Genomic DNA, 27416 nt, shown 5'->3' on the forward strand with positions numbered 1-27416 from the left:
AGCATAGTGAACGCATTATTGTGGCCAAGATAGATACGAAGCCCACACCTACTACAGTAGTACAAGTTTATATGCCAACTAGCTCTGCAGATGATGAAGAAATTGAAGAAATGTATGATGAAATAAAAGAAATTATTCAGATAGTGAAGGGAGACGAAAATTTAATAGTCATGGGTGACTGGAATTCGAGTGTAGGAAAAGGGAGAGAAGGAAAAGTAGTAGGTGAATATGGATTGGGGCTAAGAAATGAAAGAGGAAGCCGCCTGATAGAATTTTGCACAGAGCACAACTTAATCGTAGCTAACACTTGGTTTAAGAATCATGATAGAAGGTTGTATACATGGAAGAACCCTGGAGATACTAAAAGGTATCAGATAGATTATATAATGGTAAGACAGAGATTTAGGAACCAGGTTTTAAATTGTAAGACATTTCCAGGGGCAGATGTGGACTCTGACCACAATCTATTGGTTATGACCTGTAGATTAAAACTGAAGAAACTGCAAAAAGGTGGGAATTTAAGGAGATGGGACCTGGATAAACTGAAAGAACCAGAGGTTGTACAGAGTTTCAGGGAGAGCATAAGGGAACAATTGACATGAATGGGGGAAAGAAATACAGTAGAAGAAGACTGGGTAGCTTTGTGGGATGAAGTAGTGAAGGCAGCAGAGGATCAAGTAGGTAAAAAGACGAGGGCTAGTAGAAATCCTTGGGTAACAGAAGAAATATTGAATTTAATTGATGAAAGGAGAAAATATAAAAATGCAGTAAATGAAGCAGGCAAAAGCGAATACAAACGTCTCAAAAATGAGATCGACAGGAAGTGCAAAATGGCTAAGCAGGGATGGCTAGAGGACAAATGTAAGGATGTAGAGGCTTATCTCACTAGGGGTAAGATAGATACCGCCTACAGGAAAATTAAAGAGACCTTTGGAGATAAGAGAACCACTTGTATGAACATCAAGAGCTCAGATGGCAACCCAGTCCTAAGCAAAGAAGGGAAAGCAGAAAGGTGGAAGGAGTATATAGAGGGTCTATACAAGGGTGATGCACTTGAGGACAATATAATGGAAATGGAAGTGGATGTAGATGAAGATGAAATGGGAGATATGATACTGTGTGAAGATTTTGACAGAGCACAAAAAAGACCTGAGTCGAAACAAGGCCCCCGGAGTAGACAACATTCCATTGGAACTACTGACGGCCTTGGGAGAGCCAGTCCTGACAAAACTCTACCATCTGGTGAGCAAGATGTATGAAACAGGTGAAATACCCTCAGACTTCAAGAAGAATATAATAATTCCAATCCCAAAGAAAGCAGGTGTTGACAGATGTGAAAATTACCGAACAATCAGTTTAATAAGCCACAGCTGCAAAGTACTGACACGAATTCTTTGCAGACGAATGGAAAAATTAGTAGAAGCCAACAACGGGGAAGATCAGTTTGGATTCCGTAGAAATACTGGAACACGTGAGGCAATACTGACCTTATGACTTACCTCAGAAGAAAGATTAAGGAAAGGCAAACCTACGTTTCTAGCATTTGTAGACTGAGAGAAATCTTTTGACAATGTTAACTGGAATACTCTCTTTCAAATTCTAAAGGTGGCAGGGATAAAATACAGGGAGCGAAAGGCTATTTACAATTTGTACAGAAACCAGACATTGTAATTCTGTCAGAGACAGCAAAGGACTTGGAAGAGCAGTTGAACGGAATGGATGGTGTCTTGAAGGGAGGATATAAGATGAACATCAACAAAAGCAAAACGCGGATAATGGAATGTAGTCGAATTAAGTCGGGTGATTCTTAGGGTATTAGATTAGGAAATGAGAGACTTAAAGTAGTAAAGGAGTTTTGCTATTTGGGGAGCAAAATAACTGATGATGGTCGAAGTAGAGAGGATATAAAATGTAGACTGGCAATGGCAAGGAAAGCGTTTCTGAAGAAGAGAAATTTGTTAACATCGAGTATAGATTTAAGTGTCAGGAAGTCATTTCTGAAAGTATTTGTATGGAGTGTAGCCATATATGGAAGTGAAACATGGACGGTAAATAGTTTGGACAAGAAGAGAATAGAAGCTTTCGAAATGTGGTGCTACAGAAGAATGCTGAAGATTAGATGGGTAGATCACATAACTAATGAGGAAGTATTGAATAGGATTGGGGAGAAGAGAAGTTTGTGGCACAACTTGACCAGAAGAAGGGATCGGTTGGTAAGACATGTTCTGAGGCATCAAGGGATCACCAATTTAGTATTGGAGGGCAGCATGGAGGGTAAAAATCATAGGGGGAGACCAAGAGATGAATACACTAAGCAGATTCAGAAGGATGTAGGTTGCAGTAGGTACTGGGAGATGAAGAAGCTTGCACAGGATAGAGTAGCATGGAGAGCTGCATCAAACCAGTCTCAGGACTGAAGACCACAACAACAACAACATATATATATATATATATATATACACTCCTGGAAATGGAAAAAAGAACACATTGACACCGGTGTGTCAGACCCACCATACTTGCTCCGGACACTGCGAGAGGGCTGTACAAGCAATGATCACACGCACGGCACAGCGGACACACCAGGAACCGCGGTGTTGGCCGTCGAATGGAGCTAGCTGCGCAGCATGTGTGCACCGCCGCCGTCAGTGTCAGCCAGTTTGCCGTGGCATACGGAGCTCCATCGCAGTCTTTAACACTGGTAGCATGCCGCAACAGTGTGGACGTGAACCGTATGTGCAGTTGACGGACTTTGAGCGAGGGCGTATAGTGGGCATGCGGGAGGCCGGGTGGACGTACCGCCGAATTGCTCAACACGTGGGGCGTGAGGTCTCCACAGTACATCAATGTTGTCGCCAGTGGTCGGCGGAAGGTGCATGTGCCCGTCGACCTGGGACCGGACCGCAGCGACGCACGGATGCACGCCAAGACTGTAGGATCCTACGCAGTGCCGTAGGGGACCACACAGCCACTTCCCAGCAAATTAGGGACACTGTTGCTCCTGGGGTATCGGCGAGGACCATTCGCAACCGTCTCCATGAAGCTGGGCTACGGTCCCGCACACCATTAGGACGTCTTCCGCTCACGCCCCAACATCGTGCAGCCTGCCTCCAGTGGTGTCGCGACAGGCGTGAATGGAGGGACGAATGGAGACGTGTCGTCTTCAGCGATGAGAGTCGCTTCTGCCTTGGTGCCAATGATGGTCGTATGCGTGTTTGGCGCCGTGCAGGTGAGCGCCACAATCAGGACTGCATACGACCGAGGCACACAGGGCATCATGATGTGGGGAGCGATCTCCTACACTGGCCGTACACCACTGGTGATCGTTGAGGGGACACTGAATAGTGCACGGTACATCCAAACCGTCATCGAACCCATCGTTCTACCATTCCTAGACCGGAAAGGGAACTTGCTGTTCCAACAGGACAATGCACGTTTGCATGTATCCCGTGCCACCCAACGTGCTCTAGAAGGTGTAAGTTAACTACCCTGGCCAGCAAGATCTCCGGATCTGTCCCCCATTGAGCATGTTTTCGACTGGATGAAGCATCGTCTCACGCGGTCTGCACGTCCAGCACGAACGCTGGTCCAACTGAGGCGCTAGGTGGAAATGGCATGGCAAGCCGTTCCACAGGTCTACATCCAGCATCTCTACGATCGTCTCCATGGGAGAATAGCAGCCTGCATTGCTGCGAAAGGTGGATATACACTGTACTAGTGCCGACATTGTGCATGCTCTGTTGCCTGTGTCTATGTGCCTGTGGTTCTGTCAGTGTGATCATGTGATATATCTGACCCCAGGAATGTGTCAATAAAGTTTCCCCTTCCTGGGGCAATGAATTCACGGTGTTCTTATTTCAATTTCCAGGAGTGTATATATAGAGGGAAACATTCCACGTGGAAAGAATACATCTAAAAAGAAAGATGATGAGACTTACCAAACAAAAGTGCTGGCAGGTCGATAGACACACAAACAAACACACAAAATTCTAGCTTTCGCAACCAACGGTTGCCTCGTCAGGAAAGAGGGAAGGAGAGGGAAAGACGAAAGGATTTGGGTTTTAAGGGAGAGGGCATGGAGTCATTCCAATCCCGGGATCGGAAAGACTTACCTTAGGGGGAAAAAAGGACAGACTCGCACACTCCCACACTCCCCCACACACTCCCACCCACACACTCCCTCACCCACACCCCCACCCCCACCCCCACACACCCACACCCCCACACACCCAACCCTCTCGCACACACACTCTCTCTCTCTCTCACACTCTCTCTCTCTCACACTCTCTCTCTCTCACACTCTCTCTCTCTCACACACTCACACACACTCACACACACTCACACACACTCACACACACTCACACACTCTCACACACACTCACACACACTCACACACACTCACACACACTCACACACACTCACACTCACTCACACACACTCACACACACTCACACACACTCACACACACTCACACACACTCACACACACTCACACACACTCACACACACTCACACACACTCACACACACTCACACTCACTCACACACACTCACACACGCTCACATACACTCACACACACTCACACACACTCACACACACTCACACACACTCACACTCACACTCGACTCACACTCACACTCACACTCACACTAACACTCACACTCACACTCTCTCACACTCTCTCACACTCACACTCTCTCACACTCTCCCACACTCACACACTCACACTCACACTCACACTCTCTCACACTCTCTCACACTCTCTCACACTCTCTCACACTCTCTCACACTCTCTCACACTCTCTCACACTCTCTCACACTCTCACACTCTCACACTCTCACACACACTCACACACACACACACTCACACACACACACACACACACACACACATCCATCCGCATATACACAGACACAAGCATAAAATGTCTGCTTCTGTGTGTATGTATATATATATACAAGGGCGGTTCAGAAAGTAACCTCCGATCGGTCACAGTGCGGGTTGTGGGGGGAGTAGCGACGCCATCTGTGCGTTCACGCACTCAACAGGTCAGTTGGCATCAAGCCGTGGTCGAGTGAACGTCGTACCTGCGCTAGTTTAGTTTTTGTGGCAGTTTGAAATGTGTGCTGCAATAGAAAACCCCGCCAAATGTGAAGTGCGTGCTGTCATAAGGTTTTTTATAGCCAAAGGATATTCTGCAGCAGCTATTCATCGTGAGCTTTGTGCCGTGTACAGACCAAGAGTTATGAGTGAAGGAGTTGTCCGTGAATGGGTACGTTTATTTAAAAGTGGACGAGAAAACGTTCATGATGAAGAGAGGAGTGGTAGACCATCATTAGTGACTGACGAACTCGTTCAGACAGTTGATGCAAAAGTTCGTGAAAATCGACGTTTCTCAATGTCGGAGTTGTCTACTGGTTTTCCACAGATTTCTAAGACTCTCTTGTACGAGATAGTGACAGCAAGATTGGGTTACCGTAAGTTCTGTGCACGATGGGTGCCCAAAATTCTTACCGACCACCACAAAACTCAAAGAATGGCCTCTGCATTAGACTTTCTGTCACGTTATGAGGACGAAGGAGAACCATTGTTAAACAGAATCGTGACCGGTGACGAAACCTGGATTAAGTACGTGAACCGTGAGACAAGAGAACAATCAAAGATGTGGGCACATTCAAATGCGCCTACCAAACCAAGAAAAGCCACGCATGATTTTTCTGCCAGAAAACTGATGGCAACGGTGTTTTGGGATGCCAAAGGGGTGTTGTTGGTTCAATTCATGGAACGTGGTACGACCATTAATCAAGACGTGTACTGTGAAACAATAAAAAAGTTACGATGGGCTATACAGAACAAACGCCGTGGTATGCTGACTTCCGGTATCGTTTTTTTGTACGATAACGCCCGTCCTCACTCTGCTCGCAGAACAACGGCCCTTCTTGAGTCCTTCAAGTGGGACGTTATCAACCATCCACCTTACAGCCCAGACCTGGCGCCAAGTGATTATCACCTCTTCATGCATTTGAAGAAATGGCTCGGGTCACAGTGGTTTGATGACGACGAAGAGCTCAAAGATGCGGTCACAGGCTGGTTCCAGGCACAAGCGGGTGATTTTTATGCAGAAGGAATTTCAAAGCTTGTGAAGAGATACGGTAAGTGCCTCAATCGCTATGGAGACTATGTAGAAAAATAGTGCAAAGATGTAGTTGTAAGATGTATATATTAAAATATTTTTATTTAACTTGGTGTATTTTTTTAAATCAACCGGAGGTTACTTTCTGAACGGCCCTCGTATATATATATATATATATATATATATATATATATATATATATATTTACAAATGTCTGCTTGTATCTGTGTATATGAGGATGGATATGTGTGTGTGTGCGAGTGTATACCTGTCCTTTTTTCCCCCTAAGGTAAGTCTTTCCGCTCCCGGGATTGGAATGACTCCTTACCCTCTCCCTTAAAACCCAAATCCTTTTGTCTTTCCCTCTCCTTCCCTCTTTCCTGACGAGGCAACCATTGGTTGCGAAGGCTGGAGTTTTGTGTGTGTGTGTTTGTGTTTGTTTGTGTGTCTGTCGACCTGCCAGCGCTTTTGTTTGGTAAGTTTCATCATCTTTCTTTATATATATATATATATATATATATATATATATATATATATATATATATATATATATATATACCACAACACCCCAGTTCAGTAGTTAACCTTTCCTCCAAACCTCTCTCCCAATCCAAAACCTCTGTTCCATCCAAAGGCCTCACCTTCAGCCCCACTCCCAGATTTAACCAAACAGCCCTCGTCAAAGATTTACTGTCCTACACCTGTACTCTCTGCTGGAAATATCACTTTGACACGAAGAAAAATGATCCTAATCCTACTCTTAATGATCTAACTCTCCAAGACACTATCCAAATTGAACCCTGCCTGGAACAGTTCCATCCTCCGTCACAGCGGGACCCACCTCCTCTTCCTCAAAATCACCCTCTCCTAACCTTCCAGGAATTTCTGACTTCTTGCCTTGCCTCTCAATCCTTCTTAAAAAACCGTAAACCTACTCCCAACATCACCACTGCTGAAGCCCAGGCTATCCGTGATCTGAAGGCTGACCAATCCATCGTCATTCTTCCGGCGGACAAGGGTTCCACGACTGTGGTACTTGATCGTCGGGAGTATGTGGCTGAGGGACTGCGTCAGCTTTCAGACAACACTACTTACAAAGTTTGCCAAGGTAATCCCATTCCTGATGTCCAGGTGGAGCTTCAAGGAATCCTCAGAACCTTAGGCCCCCTACAAAACCTTTCACCTGACTCCATCAACCTCCTGACCCCACCAACACCCCGCACCCCTACCTTCTACCTTCTTCCTAAAATTCACAAACCCAATCATCCCAGCCGTCCCATTGTTGCTGGTTACCAAGCCCCCACAGAACGCATCTCTGCCTACGTAGATCAACACCTTCAACCCATTACATGCAGTCTTCCATCCTTCATCAACGACACCAACCACTTTCTCGAACGCCTGGAATCCCTACCCAGTCTGTTACCCCCGGAAACCATCCTTGTAACCACTGATGCCACTTCCTTATACACAAATATTCCGCATGTCCAGGGCCTCGCTGCGATGGAGCACTTCCCTTCACGCCGATCACCTGCCACCCTACCTAAAACCTCTTTCCTCATTACCTTAGCCAGCTTCATCCTGACCCACAACTTCTTCACTTTCGAAGGCCAGACATACCAACAATTAAAGGGAACAGCCATGGATACCGGGATGGCCCCCTCGTACGCCAACTTATTCATGGGTCGATTAGAGGAAGCCTTCTTGGTTACCCAGGCCTGCCAACCCAAAGTTTGGTACAGATTTATTGATGACATTTTCATGATCTGGACTCACAGTGAAGAAGAACTCCAGAATTTCCTCTCCAACCTCAACTCCTTTGGTTCCATCAGATTCACCTGGTCCTACTCTAAATCCCATGCCACTTTCCTTGACGTTGACCTCCACCTGTCCAATGGCCAGTTTCACACGTCCATCCACATCAAACCCACCAACAAGCAACAGTACCTCCATTATGACAGCTGCCACCCATTCCACATCAAACGGTCCCTTCCCTACAGCCTAGGTCTTCGTGGCAAACGAATCTGCTCCAGTCCGGAATCCTTGAACCATTACACCAACAACCGGAAAACAGCTTTCGCATCCCATAACTACCCTCCCGACCTGGTACAGAAGCAAATAACCAGAGCCACTTCCTCATCTCCTCAAACTCTGAACCTCCCACAGAAGAACCCCAAAAGTGCCCCACTTGTGACAGGATACTTTCCGGGACTGGATCAGATTCTGAATGTGGCTCTCCAGCAGGGATACAACTTCCTCAAAAACTTGCCCTGAAATGAGATCCATCCTTCATGAAATCCTCCTCACTCCACCTAGAGTGTCTTTCTGCCGTCCACCTAACCTTCGTAACCTCTTAGTTCATCCCTATGAAATCCCCAAACCACCTTCCCTACCCTCTGGCTCCTACCTTGTAACCGACCCCAGTGTAAAACCTGTCCCATGCACCCTCCCACCACCACCTACTCCAGTCCTGTAACCCGGAAGGTGTACACGATCAAAGGCAGAGCCACGTGTGAAAGCACCCACGTGATTTACCAACTGACCTGCCTACACTGTGAAGCCTTCTATGTGGGAATGACCAGCAACAAACTGTCCATTCACATGAATGGACACAGGCAGACAGTGTTTGTTGGTAATGAGGATCACCTTGTGGCTAAACATGCCTTGGTGCACGGCCAGCACATCTTGGCACAGTGTTACACCGTCCGGGTTATCTGGATACTTCCCACTAACACCAACCTGTCAGAACTCCGGAGATGGGAACTTGCCCTTCAGCATATCCTCTCTTCTCGCTATCGGCCAGGCCTCAAACTCCGCTAATTTCTAATTTCAATTTGCCGCCGCTCATACCTCATCTGTCTTTCAACATCATCTTTGCCTCTGTACTTCCGCCTCGACTGACATCTCTGCCCAAACTCTTTGCCTTTACAAATGTCTGCTTGTGTCTGCGTATATGCGGATGGATATGTGTGTGTGTGTGCGCGCGAGTGTATACCTGTCGTTTTTTCCCCCTAAGGTTGGTTGCGAAAGCTAGAATTTTGTGTGTATGTTTATGTGTCTGTCGACCTGCCAGCACCTTCATTTGGTAAGTCACATCATTTTTGTTTTTAGGTATATTTTTCCTACGTGGAATGTTTCCTTCTATTATAACCATATATATCATCATCATCATCATCATCATCATTTAAGACTGATTATGCCTTTCAGCGTTCAGTCTGGAGCATAGCCCCCCTTATACAGTTCCTCCATGATCCCCTATTCAGTGCTAATATTGGTGCCTTTTCTGATGTTAAACCTATTACTTCAAAATCATTCTTAACCGAATCCAGGTACCTTCTCCTCGGTCTGCCCCGACTCCTCCTACCCTCTACTGCTGAATCCATGAGTCTCTTGGGTAACCTTGCTTCTCCCATGCGTGTAACATGACCCCACCATCTAAGCCTGTTCGCCCTGACTGCTACATCTATAGAGTTCATTCCCAGTTTTTCTTTGATTTCCTCATTGTGCACACCCTCCTGCCATTGTTCCCATCTACTAGTACCTGCAATCATCCTAGCTACTTTCATATCCGTAACCTCAACCTTGTTGATAAGGTAACCTGAATCCACCCAGCTTTCGCTCCCATACAACAAAGTTGGTCGAAAGATTGAGCGGTGCACAGATAACTTAGTCTTTGTACTGACTTCCTTCTTGCAGAAGAGAGTAGATCGTAGCTGAGCGCTCACTGCATTAGCTTTGCTACACCTCACTTCCAGTTCTTTCACTATGTTGCCATCCTGTGAGAATATGCATCCTAAGTACTTAAAACCGTCCACCTGTTCTAACTTTATTCCTCCTATTTGGCACTCAGTCCGTTTATATTTCTTTCCCACTGACATTACTTTCGTTTTGGAGATGCTAATCTTCATACCATAGTCCTTACATTTCTGATCTAGCTCTGAAATATTACTTTGCAAACTTTCAATCGAATCTGCCATCACAACTAAGTCATCCGCATATGCAAGACTGCTTATTTTGTGTTCACATACCTTAATCTCACCCCGCCAGTCTATTGTTTTCAACATATGATCCATAAATAATATGAACAACAGTGGAGACAGGTTGCAGCCTTGTCTTACCCCTGAAATTACTCTGAACCATAAACTCAATTTACCGTCAACTCTAACTGCTGCCTGACTATCCATGTAAAGACATTTAATAGCTTGCAAAAGTTTGCCTCCTATTCCATAATCTTGTAGAACAGACAATAACTTCCTCCTAGGAACCCGGTCATATGCCTTTTCTAGATCTATAAAGCATAGATACAATTCCCTGTTCCACTCATAACACTTCTCCATTATTTGCCGTAAGCTAAAGATCTGGTCCTGACAACCTCTAAGAGGCCTAAACCCACACTGGTTTTCATCCAATTGGTCCTCAACTAATACTCGCACTTTCCTTTCAACAATACATGAGAAGATTTTGCCCACAACGCTGATTAAAGAGATACCTCTGTAGTTGTTACAATCTTTTCTGTTTCCATGTTTAAAGATTGGTGTGATTACTGCTTTTGTCCAGTCTGATGGAACCTGTCCTGACTCCCAGGCCATTTCAATTATCCTGTGTAGCCATTTAAGACCTGACATTCCACTGTATTTGATGAGTTCCGACTTAATTTCATCCACCCCAGCCGCTTTATTGCACTGCAATCTATTGACCATTTTTTCCACTTCCTCAAATGTGATCCTATTTCCATCATCAATCCTATCTCATTCTACCTCAAAATCTGAAACATTACTGATCGTATTTTCACCTACATTGAGCAACTCTTCAAAATATTCGCTCCATCTGCCCAAGGCATCCACAGGATTCACCAGCAGTTTTCCTGACCTGTCCAAAATGCTTGTCATTTCCTTCTTACCTCCCTTTCGAAGACTACTAATTACACTCCAGAATGGTTTTCCAGCAGCTTCACCCATAGTCTCCAACCTGTTTCCAAAGTCTTCCCACAATTTCTTCTTGGATGCTGCAATTATCTGTTTGGCTTTGTTTCTTTCTTCAACATAACTTTCTCCGTCTACCTGGGTTCTGGTATGTAGCCATTTTTGATACGCCTTCTTTTTCCTTTTACCGGCTACCTTGACTGTATCATTCCACCAAGCTGTTTGCTTCATCCTACTTTTACACATTACTGTTCCAAGACATTCTTTAGCCACTTCTAGTACTGTGTCCCTGTACCTTGTCCATTCCTTTTCCAATGACTGTAATTGACTACATTCAACTAACTGGTACCTTTCTGAGATCGCTGTTATGTACTTGTGCCTGATTTCCTTATCCTGAAATTTCTCCACTCTTATCCTCCTACATATGGACCTGACCTCCTGCACTTTCTGCCTCATAATCCCAATTTCACTGCAGATTAAATAATGATCAGTGTCATCAAAGAATCCCCTGAATACACGTGTGTCCCTCACAGCCTTCCTGAATTCCTGATCTGTTATTATATAGTCAATGACAGATCTGGTTCCCCAGCCTTCCCAAGTATACCGGTGAATGTTCTTATGTTTAAAAAAGGAGTTTGTGATTACTAAGCCCATACTGGCACAGAAATCCAAGAGTTGTTTCCCGTTCCTGTTGGCCTCCATATCCTCTCCAAATTTACCCATAACCTTTTCATACCCTTCTGTTCGATTTCCAATCCTGGCGTTAAAATCACCCATGAGCAGAACACTGCCCTTGTCCTTTACTCTAACAAGTACATCACTGAGTGCCTCATAAAAACTATCCATCTTTTCTTGATCTGTCCCTTCACAATGCGAATATACTGACACAATCCTAATTTTCTTGCTAGACACTGTCAAATCTATCCACATCAGTTGTTCGTTTACATACCTTATTGCAACTACGCTGGGTTCCATTTCTTTCCTGATGTAAAGCCCTACACCCCATTGTGCTATTCCTGCTTTGACTCTTGACAGGTAGACCTTGTATTCTCCCACTTCCTCTTCTTTCTCACCCCTTACCCGAATGTCACTAACAGCTAAAACGTCCAGCCCCATCTTACTTGCAGCCTCTGCCAGCTCTACCTTCTTCCCAGAGTAGCCCCCATTGATATTAATAGCTCCCCATCTCATTACCATTTGTTTGCCAAGTCGTATCTTAGGAGTCCCTGGTTTGTCAGTTAGAGGTGGGACTCCGTCACCTCCAAAGGTCCGAGGCATTTTGCTCTGATTGTTGCCAGCATCATATTTAAAGTGCCAGGGAAGCAGGTTGCTAGCCTTACTTGCCCCGAGTCCCATTGGGTTTTACCCCTAACGGCTGAGGGACTAACCGGTGGATTTGGTAGTCTTTGCCGTGTGGGTGGTTTTTGGAGGACATGGTGCTGGAATGGATTAGGCGTGTGTGGAATCGTTGTCCTTGCACAATGCTGTTGGTATTAGATGTGTATGGAGGCCATACAACACCTGCAGTAAAACGAGAATTAGAGGAAAGCAAAATGGACTTGGCAGTTATTCCAGGTGGAATAACGTCAATTCAGCAACCACTTGAAGTCTGTTTGAACAAATCATTTAAGGACAAGCTTAAACGCATGTACACAGACTGGCTTATGAAAAGCGATTGACAACTGACACCAACAGGACGTGTAAAACGCGCAAGTTTGTCGCAAGTGTGCCAATGGATTTATGATGCATGGAAGTGTGTTCCAAATCAGACTGTGCCACAAGCATTTAAAAAATTTTTTGATTTCCAAGGCACTAGATAGTATGCAGGATGATGCTCTGTATGAAGAAATGAGCAACAAAGAATAGAGTGATACTGATTCAGAATCATGATATTTTAAACATTTCGTATAAGGTGTATTACAAACCTAATAAAATTTTGTTTTAAATTTCAGCGTTTAATTTCTAAGTTATTTTCATTCTTATTTTATAAGTGTTGCTACTCTGCATTGCACAGGGTAGAAAAGCGTGCAGAGCTGCATCAGACCAGTCTACGGACTGAAGACAACAACACACTCTGCATTTGAAGTTATCACTAAAAATCTGCTCCGACTGGCAAGACTGTTTGGGATGTATGTCAATGTGGGCCAACTATACATTCGGAATTTTTTCCTAACTGTGACAAGAGATGGTTTCTAACAGGAACTTTTATGAATCGTGAATCACATGCTGTATTCTCTTCACAATAAGAATAATATGAATGTAAACATTATGCCACGTATTCTTTCATGTTTGCTGCTATCTCATTTAAATCCTGTCTGCTGAATTAACTACGAAACTTGAGTGAGACAACAGCAAACGTGGAAGAATATACATAGCATTGTCATGTTTATATTTGTATTATTCTTATGCTGAATAGTGATACAGTCAGAAATGAAGCATGGCAACTGACTAGATTTTTGAATCTAAGATGACTAATTTCTGTGCAGAATGTAATGTACTAAAGAGGCACCTGCAAAGATTTTCAAATGGAGAAAAATTTTCGCTAAACTCGCGTTGCGAACATCATCTGTCATACGCAGTCTATTATTTGGTTGTTCTTTATCTTTATCAAAGGAAGCAGCAATGTAAGTAACAACATATATCAGTCTCTTGCCATTGTTTCGCTAGTGAGACAATTTCTCTCTCTCTCTCTCTCTCTCTCCCCCTTTTTTTTTTTTTAATTGTAAGAGGTGATAGCGCGCACAAAAGCAAGCCATGCTGCAGGCGGCGACAGGTAATAAACAGTCATTACCAGAATGCGACAAACAATGCATGACACAATGCAATAATGCATTTTCAGCTTAGAGTGCCGTAAAGAGAACAGCATTTATCAGATCAAAGCAAAATAAGCAATCGATTCAAACCTGATGAATCACACAAAAAGGAAGGGTCCCCGTATAAATACGGACGCAGTGCCTGACGCATAGCAATGGCTATCTGGTAAAGCTTAACTGCTGAGCTTACTACTAGAACTAAATTACTGTAGTTGTATCTTCATCCATTTGACCTAAATTTGGACCAACTTTGTTTCGATTTGGAGGTGCGGTCTAAAACTTTTCTCTCCCCTTGAATTTCGAGTCTCAAATTTCAGGTGCGGCTTAGATTCAAGTAAATACAGTACATCTCCCCAATGCATCACAAATGTGTTTAATGGCATTTAGCTCGGGGAACGGACAGGTTTGTCCCCTTGGCAAATATCCTCTCGATCCAAGAGCTCCTCCACTTGTGCTGTTTGATGAAGACACACATTTTCATCCATAAATATGATGTCAGGGCTGAATGTTGCCCAGAAAACATGCAAATGTGGGAGTAGCATTACAGAACACTGACTGGTAAGAATACCATATTCTACGATTTGGAAAACAATATGTCCATGCAGATGTATTCCTCTCCACACAGTAACACTTGGCCTTCAGAATGATCATGTTCAACAATTCCCTTGGATGAACTGTGTGCTCCCAAATATCACCATATAACAGAACACCAGCATTGTTGAACATGATTGTTTTGGTGGTCCAGCTGTTATAGTATGGGGAGGGATAATGTTGCATGGGCTTACAGATCTCCAAATCTTTGAACCTGGTACACTCACTAGTTTTTCAGGGGTGCATTTAACCCAGACTTCATTGTTATGGATGTCAATGTGTGACTGCATCAAACAGCACATGTGGTTGAGCTCTTCAAACAAGAGAAATGGACTGATCTGCCCGTTCCATGACTTAAATCCCTTCAAACATGTGTAGGATGCATTGCAGCATGTTCACATGCAGCAAAAACTGTCCAGCAGTTATCAACTGTGCTGGTGGCGGAATGGAATGCCCTGCCACAAGTATTCCTAACCGACCTCATGGCTGTTGTGGGGGTCACATCACAGAGCATGCATTACTGCCCATGGCGATCGCCCACCCTGTAACGAACCATGTTCTGTGTTTTGTAATGTCCAGGAGACCATCATAAACTGATGACTTCAGTGTAATTATTGTCTTTGAATTAAAGTGTCATTCATATTCATCTTATTGCATATTTATTTTTATTAGCTTCTGTAACATACTGTAGTAGCTCTTTCTATATATGGTACAAATTTTATTGAGCTGTGTTACTTGGCAGTCATGCAACATACAAAAGTTACCTTCATCCTTAAGTTTTGCCAACCTGTGTATAAGTGAAGGTATATTTGTTTAAAACTTTTCACAATGTTGAACTCTCAGACAAAGTCAGACCTAACTGATAATATATAGTTACATAGATGATAGTAACCTGAAAATACTTCAAAGGCCATGAAGAGCATTGGATAACAGAAACCAAACATGAATGTGACAATGTACTCGTGGATAATTGCAGACAGGGAGAAAACAGCAAGTATAGCAAGAGTTCGTCTTTTGACACCTAGCAGCTCATTCAGGTCTTTGTACACATATGTGTACAGCCAATCATGAACAACAACATTCCAGTTCCGATAGTAGGCTCCATAGGAATTAACATTCCACCAGTCCTGAAAATAAAAATAAAAATTCTTTGTAATCAGCGTAGCACAGTTATACACTTATTTATGTTAAAACACACACAAGGTCGTACTATCATTCACATTTTAATTCTTGTTCTTTTTCCACCCCTTCAGTTTCTTACTGCTGCCAATAAAACCCACATGTATCTCTCCTTGATAATGTTTTTTGACACTCCATGTAGCTGTAAATCCTTGCATCCAAATATTCTGCTAAATTGCAGAAAGAGTTGCCAATGAGCTATTCCCTCACATTTTTTGAGTATCTGCTGATATTCAATTTTCTGTGTGATGTCTAGTGGCAACCTAAAGCAGGCCTTCACAATAAGAGTTAAGAAACATTATTCTGGATAGGGATGGATAGTAGTTGTGGAAATTATTCTACTGTTAGCACTGAGGTAGTTAATTGCAGAATTCATCGTGAGTTCACATTAATTATTAACCACAGGTACCATGAGAAAGTATGTGTATCATCGTGCAAATTAAGAATCCCCACAGCCCTGAAGAGACTACTGTAAGATGTTAAGTTATGAACTTTACATAATATTCTTATTGTGAGCTTCTGTAGAATAAATACTTTTTTGACCTTAGCTATATTGCTCCAGAAGCTCATGCTATAGTAAAGTATTGAATAAAAGTATATAATGTATTTATTTTATTTTATTGTGAAGACTACCAGTTTTGGCATTTCATTATGCCATCTTCAGACCCTATACGCATCCATTCAAATAAACGAACTTGTTGTATAAATGCCCTAAATCACTGGATATCGTGAATTCAATCATTATACAATTGCTTCATTTGAAGACGTGATAGCTACTGCTACACTATACTGACTAAGTGAATATGTAGCTCAGGGTATGCCAAAGCTAACATAAGCAGTATACATGTTCATTTAATTATGCACAGAATGGAGTAATTTTTCTTTTCATCATTTAAAACTAATTCATATACTGTTGTGGATTAAATTGTTCTAGATGTCATTTTTGTGTAACTAATTAACTTGACATATCACTGCAGTAGGCCTGCCATCACTTAAGTTGCTGATTCCAAATAAAAACCTTGAGAACCCTGGACATGTGCGTCAAATCAGATTATTTTCCTGAAAACAAACATTCTTTAGACAATAAGTTAGCTGATGGCCATGATGTTCCATGGGGAACAGGGACATGAGAGGGGGAATGTTTCCTCACTTAGATTTCAGTGCTAACAATGTCAGTGGGAGCGCACACCTTCTACAAATCATAAGATATAAAGTGCTATCAGACTGCAAATACGTCATGCTGTGCAATGACACCGTCCAGCCAGATGTACAGGCACCATATTTTTGGATTTTTTCCAGTTGCTAGGCATGGCCTGCATGCCTTCAAAATTGTTCTCAACAATAAGAAAATGATGGTCTCCCTAGACAGACGAACTAGTATGGGTCCTCCACGACACTGTAATCTCATGCCCTATGAATTCAGCCAGCTCACACGTTGTCCATGATGCCCATGTCCCCAGCCAACAGACCATTTGCTACTCCTCAGCCCAGCATCCCGGCAGTCATCACTCTCGATGCCCATGAGTTCATCCCTGAAGACATCTATGTCGAACTAGTTGACGACAACCTCATAATACAGGATGATTCAAAAAGAATACCACAACTTTAGGAATTTAAAACTCTGCAACGACAAAAGGCAGAGCTAAGCACTATCTGTCGGCGAATTAAGGGAGCTATAAAGTTTCATTTAGTTGTACATTTGTTCGCTTGAGGCGCTGTTGACTAGGCGTCAGCGTCAGTTGATGCTAAGATGGCGACCGCTCAACAGAAAGCTTTTTGTGTTATTGAGTACGGCAGAAGTGAATCGACGACAGTTGTTCAGCGTGCATTTCGAACGAAGTATGGCGTTAAACCTCCTGATAGGTGGTGTATTAAACGTTGGTATAAACAGTTTACAGAAAATGGGTGTTTGTGCAAAGGGAAAAGTTCTGGACGGCCGAGAACGAGTGATGAAAATGTAGCACGCATCCAGCAAGCATTTGTTTCCAGCCCAGGAAAATCGACTCGCAGAGCTAGCAGAGAGCTGCAAATTCCACAATCAACTGTATGGAGAGTCCTACGAAAAAGGTTAGTTATGAAACCTGAACGTCAACTACCCGAGGCGATGGATCGGCCGCCAGACAGCCCGTGACAGAGCACTTCATCACTGGCCTCCAAGAAGCCCTGATCTTACCCCCTGCGATTTTTTCTTATGGGGGTATGTTAAGGATAGGGTGTTTCGGCCACCTCTCCCAGCCACCATTGATGATTTGAAACGAGAAATAACAGCAGCTATCCAAACTGTTATGCCTGATATGCTACAGAGAGTGTGGAACGAGTTGGAGTATCGGGTTGATATTGCTCGAGTGTCTGGAGGGGGCCATATTGAACATCTCTGAACTTGTTTTTGAGTGAAAAAAAACCTTTTTAAATACTCTTTGTAATGATGTATAACAGAAGGTTATATTATGTTTCTTTCATTAAATACACATTTTTAAAGTTGTGGTATTCTTTTTGAATCACCCTGTAGATGTCAGCTTGGTGATAGCAGCAACACTTGGCAAGGAATGACTGCTAATCAGACATGTGCACAGTGCATACAGTGTCAGTGAGTGTGCTGTGTCTGTGTGGAGTGGGGAAAGCATGTGATCTATCTGCATTTGGCCGAAGGCAAAGTGTGATGGCCCTGAGGGTTGGCAGAGCATTTCAGAAACTGCATAACTTGTCAGGTGTTCAAAGAGTGCTGTGGTGAGTGGCTTTAACACATGGCAAAACTGAGATGTAAACCGTGTCCCGACATCGTGGTGTTGGGTGGCTAGCCCTCCTTACCGATGTCCGACACTGTAGGCCAGGCAAATTGGTATAACAGAACAGATGGTGAACTGTGGCAGAATGAGCATCAGACTTTAATATTGGGCAGAGTACAAGTATATCTGAACACATTCCCTATAATGTGCCTCCACAGCCAATGACCCATGAATGTGTCATTGTTAACACAACACTGGCAACTACAACTGCAATGGGCATGTGGTCATTACCACTGGATTTTGGTGCAGTGGCAGAGTGTTACAGGGTCTGATGAATTCTGATATTTTCATCATGCCAGTGGGAGGATGCGAATCCGTCATCTTCCAGGCAAAGAGCTCCTTGACACCTGTACTGCGGAACAGAGACAAGCTGGCAGCTTATGCTCTGTGGATTACTCATATGGGCATCCATGAGTCCAGTGGAGCTCGTGCAAGGCACCATCACGGCCAAGGATTGCAGACCATGTATTTATGACAGTCCTTTTTCCTGATGGCAGCGGCATTTTTCAGCAAGATATTTCATCATGTCACAAGGCCAGGAGCGTGATGGGAGTGGTTCAGGGAACTCATTGGCAAGTTCCTATTGACGTGCTGGTCCCCCAGTTTAGCAGATCTGAACCCAATCAAACATCTGGAATGGGATTAAACATAGTGTCAGAGCTCATCATCCTCCTCCCTGGAATTTGCAGGAATTAGGTAACTTGTGTATCTGTTTGTGCAGAAGTGGTAGAAACTCCCTTTAGCGACCTACTAAGACCTCACTGCTTCCATGTCATGATGTGTCACCACTGTTATCCATGCCAAAGGTGCACTATTAGGTAGGTGGTCATAATGTTCCTGCTGATCAGTGTACTTTCATCACCGGCAGTTTTCAGCCAGCTACAAGTAGCAAAAGAACAGATGCCAGCTACTGAGGGCACCAAAGGTAACGTGGAGTAGCTACAACATCTGACTACAAAAATCATTGTCAAGATGTGAGAGGAAGGCTTGATAAGGGAGGATGACTGAGTTTAATATCCCATTGATAACATGGTCATTCAAAATGGCTGCTAACAGAACTCAAATTTATCTGTAGAAAAATTATGTTTAAATAGATTTTAAAAGTTTTGTGATCCCTTCAGATGGTTGCACACCAATTTGTTTTCAATGGTTTACCACCAACAGAGTTCTTCCAAAACTGACGAAGGTTTGTACAAAGTCTACTCTTTTGGAATAGCTAAAATAACATATGGCCATACTTCTCTTGACGATTATCCATATGAAGGACATCATAATCTGCAACAATAGATGGTAACATAAAGGATATGTGCAATGTGGTTTAGGACATCAAAAGTTAAGGCTATAATAGATGTCTATGGAATACCAGAAAAAAGTATTTTACTTGAATAATTAACTATGAGAAAACTTTATGCACGATACACACCGCATTTCTTTTATGCTGATCGTAGCAAATATGAAATTATTTTATGAGTAAGGACTGTTAAAATTCAACTGTTTACTGTGTCTGCATCCATACTCTGAAAACCAGTGTGATGGCAATGACAGTACTTTTCATTGTACCAGTTTTAGGGCTTCTTCCTGATCCATTCATATATGAAGATGGGAAACATGTTTGTTTAAATACCTCAGTGAATACCATAATTAGTTTAATCTTGTCATTGTGATCCCTATGCAGTTAATATGTATGGGATTCTGCTCATCATTTATAGCTAGTTCCTGCAATGTTGTAAGTACACTTTCCAAGATAGTTTATGTTTATGTACAGGTGTCTGCCAGTTCATTTTTTACCATCTCTGATACTCCCCCATGGGTCAAACAAACTGGGGACCTTCTCTGAATACATTAAGAATCTCCATTAATCCTAATTGGTATGGTTATCGCACATCTGACCAGTGTCTTAGGATGGGTCTTTTGAGTGTTTTGTAAACAATCTCCTTTGTAGACACTGTATTATTCTACCACACACTGAAGTCTGCCACATGATTTGCCTTGACTGAGCCTATGTGATCATTCCATTTTCCACTGCTACACACAGATATTTTAGAAGTTGATTGATTCCAATTATGACTTTCTGACGTTTTAGTCACAGTGTGAGTTGTATTACATTTTTATTTTTTATTTTTTTTATTATTATGATTTTTTGTTTTTGTGAAGTGAACATTTAAAGCAAGTTCCACTGTATGACTCCTTGCACAAATTTACACTGAAGAAAAATTTACATACTTCTATTGTAAGGACACTACACAGAACAAAATGTTCTCCACCATGAATTTGGCTATGTCTGATGCTTATGCAGCTGGCATGTTTTGTGACAAAATAAATAATATATGTTTACTTAAATAGTCTGACTATCAACTTTTATCCAGTCAGAATTACACATGGAGATATTAAAAAAATATGGAATGTTTTATGAGCCTTAGATGACATTGGCTGTGCTTTCATCGAAGAAATCCTGTTTTTACAGATTTTGAATTGAAACAAATTTTTATGTTGTGTGTATCTACAATTGCTTTCATATTAAGTCAGAGGCCAAACACCATAAAAGAGTTGGATATTCTACAACCACATCTGCTGGGACTGCTGTAGCCAGCATTTCATGGGATTTAGCTTAACTTATTGATAAAGCAATAATTTGGATGATATCCCAGTTTGCTGCACCATGTGGATGAAAAAAAATGCATAAATAGCAAGTTGGATCCTATTGAGAAGAAAATATAAGTCATTGCACATGGCCCCCAAAGATGGGAACTGTTTAATTTGAATTACAAGTAGTAGGAACATGTACCTTATTGATAAGTTATATCACCTTCCGATGTCCATCTGTTAACACATCTAAAGAAATTTTGTGGGTGGGAAGTGTATGAAGATATGCGAAAATGATTTATACAGGTATGTGCTGGATAAATTTCATTGATTTTAAAGTGGACTTAAAAGAAGGAGAGAGAGAGAATATTTTTACATTGGCAATGTCATTACAGCTGTAATGAAACTGTTCAACACACTGTTTTGCCATGTGCCAAAAAACCTGATACTTTATAATTCACAATAATAACAATAAAGAATTATTTATGTATTTTTGATGTGCTTTAGTTATATTTGAAGCCATGAACGAGTAAAATTAGTGTTACAGCAATACTTATTTTTTTCATAATTATTCATAAAATCTTTAAGAAACTATATTACCTGCTAACCATGTAGTGAAAGATAGATTGCTACTTACCATAAAGATGACACATTAAGTTGCAGACAGGCACAATTAAAAGACATTTACACATAAGCTTTCAGCCACAGCCTATGTCAGGAAAAGAGAAAAACTCGCCACTCATTCAGACAAGCAAGCACACCTCATGCACGAGTGACTGCCGACTCCAGCAGCTTGGACCAGAATGCAGCTATCATGTGAAATGGAAGCAGCAAACAATGGTTGGTCAATAGAAAATGGTGAGACACATTTTTCAGTACCTAAAAGGAAGTTTGGTATATTCTTTGATGGGGGCTCACTACTGCTTAGGCCAGTATTACACTATCAAATTTCTTTGTCAAATATCTTTGTCAAAGATATTTGATGGTGTAATAGGAACTTTGTCAAATGTCATCCAATATTTGATCAAATCTAGGACCTCGGTGTAGATTTGATCAAAGAAATCGCTTGTCGAAACTTCCTGGCAGATTAAAACTATGTGCCTGACCGAGACTCGAACTCGGGACCTTCGCCTTTCGCGGGCAAGTACTCTACCATCTGAACCCGGTACTCATAGCTTTACTTCTGCCACAGTTTTAATCTGCCAGGAAGTTTCATTTCAGCGCACACTCCGCTGCAGAGGGAAAATCTCATTCTGGAAACCTCCCCCAGGCTGTGGCTAAGCCATGTCTCCGCAGTATCCTTTCTTTCAGGAGTGCTGGTTCTGCAAGGTTCGCAGGAGAGCTTTTGTAAAGTTTGGAAGGTAGGACACGAGATAGTGGCAGAAGTAAAGCTGTGAGTACCGGGCGTGAGTCGTGCTTCGGTAGCTCAGATGGTAGAGCACTTGCCTGCGAAAGGCAAGGGTCCCGAGTTCGAGTCTCTGTCGGGCACACAGTTTTCATGTGGCAGGAAGTTTCATATCAGCGCACACTCCGCTGCAGAATGAAAATCTCATTCTGTAAATCGCTTGTCTTCTGTTCACTGCAATGTGACATGTTACCACATGGAGCACTAGCATCGCTGCAGCGTTCTGTCGTCTGTAGTTTTTTTATAAACATTACTGGTAAATACAATTGGTGTGTGCTGACGACTACAAAATTAATAGAGACGTTTGAAGCTGATGAGACGCTTTACAACATGAGGCACCCTGAATACAAAAATAGATTAAGAAGATTGGAGACTAACCCTCTCCTGTAGCAACGAATCGGAGTGTTACAGTAAGCCTGTCTTCTGAAGATGTAGCAGTTCTTAAGTGAATATTGTGCTTTGTGATATGAGGATACACTTCACTGAGCACATATAGAAATGTATGCTCATCCATTCTTAAGTAATTGATGTACGACTTGACGTCTTCCACTGTAAGCTCATGTAACAAGTTTTTTTGTTGAATGCTTTTATCGTGTCGTCGTAAAAACCATGGCTTCACCCAGATTAGATTAGTTTTTCGTTCCATAGATCCGTGCTGCGGAGATCCTTGTGGATGTGGAACACGTCAATTTTTTTAAGCTGAAATAACAGTACTAATAGAATGAATAAATACAATACATCATTTGTTTCTATTAAAAATTTTGTCAATGGAGTAGACGGAGGTGGCTCCTTTTAAACTGATCTTTATTTGTAACTAAATTTTTTATGTTTGCTGGCAAATTATTGAAGATGAGTGTTCCTGAGTAGTGGACCCCTTTTTGAACTAAAGTAAGTGCTTTTAAGTCCTTGTGCAGATGATTTTTGTTCCTGGTATTGTATGTATGAACGAGTTGTTTGTTGGAAAAAGAGATATATTATTTAGGACAAATTTCATTAAGGAGTAAATATACTGAGAGGCAGTAGTTAGTATACCCAGTTCTTTGAAGAGGTTTCTGCAGGACTTCTGTGAATTTACTCCACAAATAATATGTATTACACACTTTTGGACTCTGAAAACTTTTGTTTGACTTTAAGATTTACCCCAAAATATTATACCATATGACATTATGGAATGAAAGTAGGCAAAGTATGCAAGCTTTTTCATTTTTATGTTGCCTATGTCTGCTAACACTCGAATTGCAAATACAGATTTGTTAAGGCGTTTCTGCAGTTCTGTAGTGTGCTCCTCCGAACTGAATTTATTATCAGTTTGTAATCCCAGGAATTTAAGATTGTCAACCTCATATGTATGGTTCCATTTTTCCCCCCCACTTCTTTTCCGCATATGCACACAACGCAATTGCAGTACGTGCAACTGCTGCGGTTAATAACAAGTTGTTGTCAGTCATCTTGAACTTTGACGAAAAATTTGATGACAGTGTAATACTCCTTCTAGCGCTAAGTCAAAGATCTTTGTCAAATATATTTGACGGAATATTTGATCATATCTTTGATCAAATCTTTGACAAAGAAATTTGATAGTGTAATACCGGCCTTACCATTACTGATTCTGATTATGGAGGTGATATCTCAATTAGTTGCATTCTGCTTCAAGCTGCCGGAGTTGGCCGTCATGGGTGCATGAGGTGTGCTTTCTTGTGTGAATGAATGGTGAGCATTTCTCTTTTTCTGATGAAGGCTGTGACTGAAAGCATATTTGTGAGTGTCTTCATTGTGCCTGTCTGCAACTTAATGTGTCATCTTTACAATAACAGCCACTATGTATTCCTACATTGTTGATATTTCCACTTGCAATTTTTTGGTAAAAGACAAATATTTTTCAAATATATAAATCACCTAACATATCTTTGAAAAGTATGTACGCTCTGTTATCCTGCACTCTGATGGTGTGTTTCAGTAATTCATGTCAAGAAGTGTGTCAATTTGTGAAAAATACGAAAGACGGAATAAAATAATTTTGAAGAGAACAAAGATTCCTACTACATAGTATTTCTTAGTTGATGAAAGAATGAATCAAATCTGGATGCCTCCTGGCAGCATTAGCTTAATGGAATCCTGACCCTACAAAGAGTGAGCTGGGAAAAAAAACTACAAATTTAATGAGAAATAAGGTCAGTGTAAAATATCTTTTGCTAACTCTCTCTCATGTTCATGCAATACATAGGTCTAAACACATTTTTGTTCCAATGAAAATGCATTTTATGGGCAAAATAATCACAAATAATAGGGTTTTAATAATACCGGGTGATCAAAAAGTCTGTATAAATTTGAAAACTGAATAAATCACGGAATAATGTAGATAGAGAGGTACAAATTGACACATATGCTTGGAATGACATGGGGTTTTATTAGAACCAAAAAAATACAAAAGTTCAAAAAATGTCCGACAGATGGTGCTTCATCTGATCAGAACAGCAGTAATTAGCATAACAAAGTAAGACAACACAAAGATTATGTTCTTTACAGGAAATGCTCAATATGTCCACCATCATTCCTCAACAATAGCTGTAGTCCAGGAATAATGTTGTGAACAGCACTATAAAGCATGTCCGGAGTTAAGGTGGGGCATTGGCGTCAGATGTTGTCTTTCAGCATCCCTAGAGATGTCGGTCGATCACGATACACTCGCGACTTCAGGTAACCCTGAAGCCAATAATCACATGGACTGAGGTCTGGGGACCTGGGAGACCAAGCATGATGAAAGTGGCGGCTGAGCACACGATCATCACCAAACAATGTGTGCAAGAGATCTTTCACGCATCTAGCAATATGGGGTGGAGCACCATCCTGCATAACCATCGTATGTTACAGCAGGTGTTTACCGGCAAGGCTGGGGATGATGCGATTCTGTAACATATCGGTGTACCTCTCACCCGTCACGGTAGCAGTTACAAAACCAGAATCACGCATTTCCTCGAAGAAACAAGGCCCGATAATGGTAGATGTGGTAAATCCAACCCATACCATGACTTTGTCGTCATGCAATGGAGTTTCCATGATAGTTCTTGGATTTTCGGTAGCACAAATTCTGCAGTTGTGGGTGTTGACAGACCCTTGGAGCGTGAAATGAGCTTCATTGGTCCACAACACGTTACTCAACCAATCGTCATCTTCCGCCATCTTTTGAAATGCCCACACCGCAGATGCCCTCCGCTTCACTAAATCAACAGGTAACAGTTCATGATGCTGATGAATTTTGTACGGATAGCATCAGGAGGGTACGCATTAGGGCCAACCAAACAGTAGTGTATGGAATGCCGGTGCGACTGCATGAGCGCTGACTTCCCTGTGCATAGACGAACCCGCTACAGTCTCCATTTCTTCCTGAACTGTCTCAGCAGCATTACACCTTGTGCTCGGTCGGCCACTATGGGGTCTATCGTCTAAACAACCCGTGGCTTCAAACTTCGAAATCATGCTCACCGCAGCTGCATTTGTCAACGGACCTTTACCCATTCGAATCCCTGTCCTATGGTGATAGGATAGTAACGCTGAACTAGCACATTCCCCATTCTAATAATACAGCTTCACTAAAAGCGTCATTTCAGGTAACATCAATGTGCTGTGACTGCTGGCGCATCTGATTCTCTCTCTCATTACAGCTCCTTTTATACACGATTGTCATGCGCAGTCAATGACGTTTTGCTGTCCAGCATCATCTGTCAGACATTTTGTGAACTTTGTTTTTTTTGGTTCTAATAAAACCTCATGTCATTCCAAGCATGTGTGTCAATTTTTACCTCTCTACCTACATTATTCCGTGGTTTATTAAGTTTTCAAATTTATACTGACTTTTTGATCACCCGGTATTTTAGCACTATCTTGAACATGGGTGCATTTCAGTTACAGAATGGCTGGTAAATAAGACAGACAATCAGTTGCAATAAATGTTTTTTTTTTTTTCAATTAACCTTAACCATGGTTTCAACAGATTTAAAACCACTTTCTCCAGAAGGACAAGAAACAAACTTCACATTAGCAAACAGTCAGTAAAGCAATGTAACATCTCCACATGAGATATTTCAGGAACAATCTGTACATCCATTTGTAAAAATATGACACCTAAAATCAAGGACTTGTCACATCAGTAAAATCAATCACATAAACTCCCACAGCATGTTAAGAGTATAGCATTTTACTCATAGGAGGACACATCTGTCAATCATCCTGGTCTCAATTCCTACTAGTGTCTGTCCCATATTTACCTTCAACCCTGTCCACATTTTCCCAGTTCACTTGGTCTACATTCTCATTCACGCAGTCCGCCTCTTTCTTTGTTCTGTCTCCCACTCCCAGTCCGCTCCTCCACTTCAACATCTGGCACACAAAACTCCCCTTGCTTGTGCCAGGGTGAGCTCACCAGTCCCATATTCCTACTTTTTTCCACTTCTGCCTTTCCTCCCATGCTTCTGCCACCCTTCTTTCCACCCATCCCTGCTTCTCCCTATCTTTTTTATCCTCTCACCCACTACCTGGCAATTCCTCACCTTTGTGAAAATGCAGGACCAGGGCAAAGTAGTCAGCTGGGAAACTTTGTTTTTGGGTGTGGTGTGTGTGTGTGTGGGGGGGGGGGGCTATATTGATTAACTCTAAGGAATGATATTATCCTGAAGTTTTGTTATGTTTTCTTTCTTGTTTCCTGTGTATCAGTGACTCAATGCTTCAACTACACAGGGTGTAACCAACGTGTGGCTGAATTTTCACAAAATATTCTTTGCACATACAGAAATAAAATTTGTTATGTGACATGGATCTGGAAACACTATTTCCATCATAGGAGAACAAACAAACAGGACGTACCAGCATTACATAACAAGTTTCCTTACATGAGATATGATTAATTAGCTTTACATTTCATAAAAGGTATCATAAAAATCATTAGATACAAATGAAAGAGTCAGAAGCAAAGGGGTATAAGTATACTTCTTATAATTTTGATAAGACTAAAGT

At 42.1% G+C, this 27416-nt stretch overlaps 1 protein-coding gene across 1 annotated transcript in view; it reads right to left on the reverse strand.

Annotated features, from left to right (window-relative positions):
* The window catches only part of LOC126163020 (sterol O-acyltransferase 2-like), a 255222-nt gene that overhangs the window by 15234 nt on the left and 212572 nt on the right, over positions 1–27416 (reverse strand). Inside the window, exon 9 of the mRNA XM_049919890.1 lies at positions 15346–15580. Coding sequence (XP_049775847.1) covers positions 15346–15580 — 235 coding nt within the window. The remainder of the gene's footprint in view (positions 1–15345; positions 15581–27416) is intronic.

Source organism: Schistocerca cancellata, chromosome 2, assembly GCF_023864275.1.
Source record: "Schistocerca cancellata isolate TAMUIC-IGC-003103 chromosome 2, iqSchCanc2.1, whole genome shotgun sequence".
NCBI classification, from domain to species: Eukaryota; Metazoa; Arthropoda; class Insecta; order Orthoptera; family Acrididae; genus Schistocerca; species Schistocerca cancellata.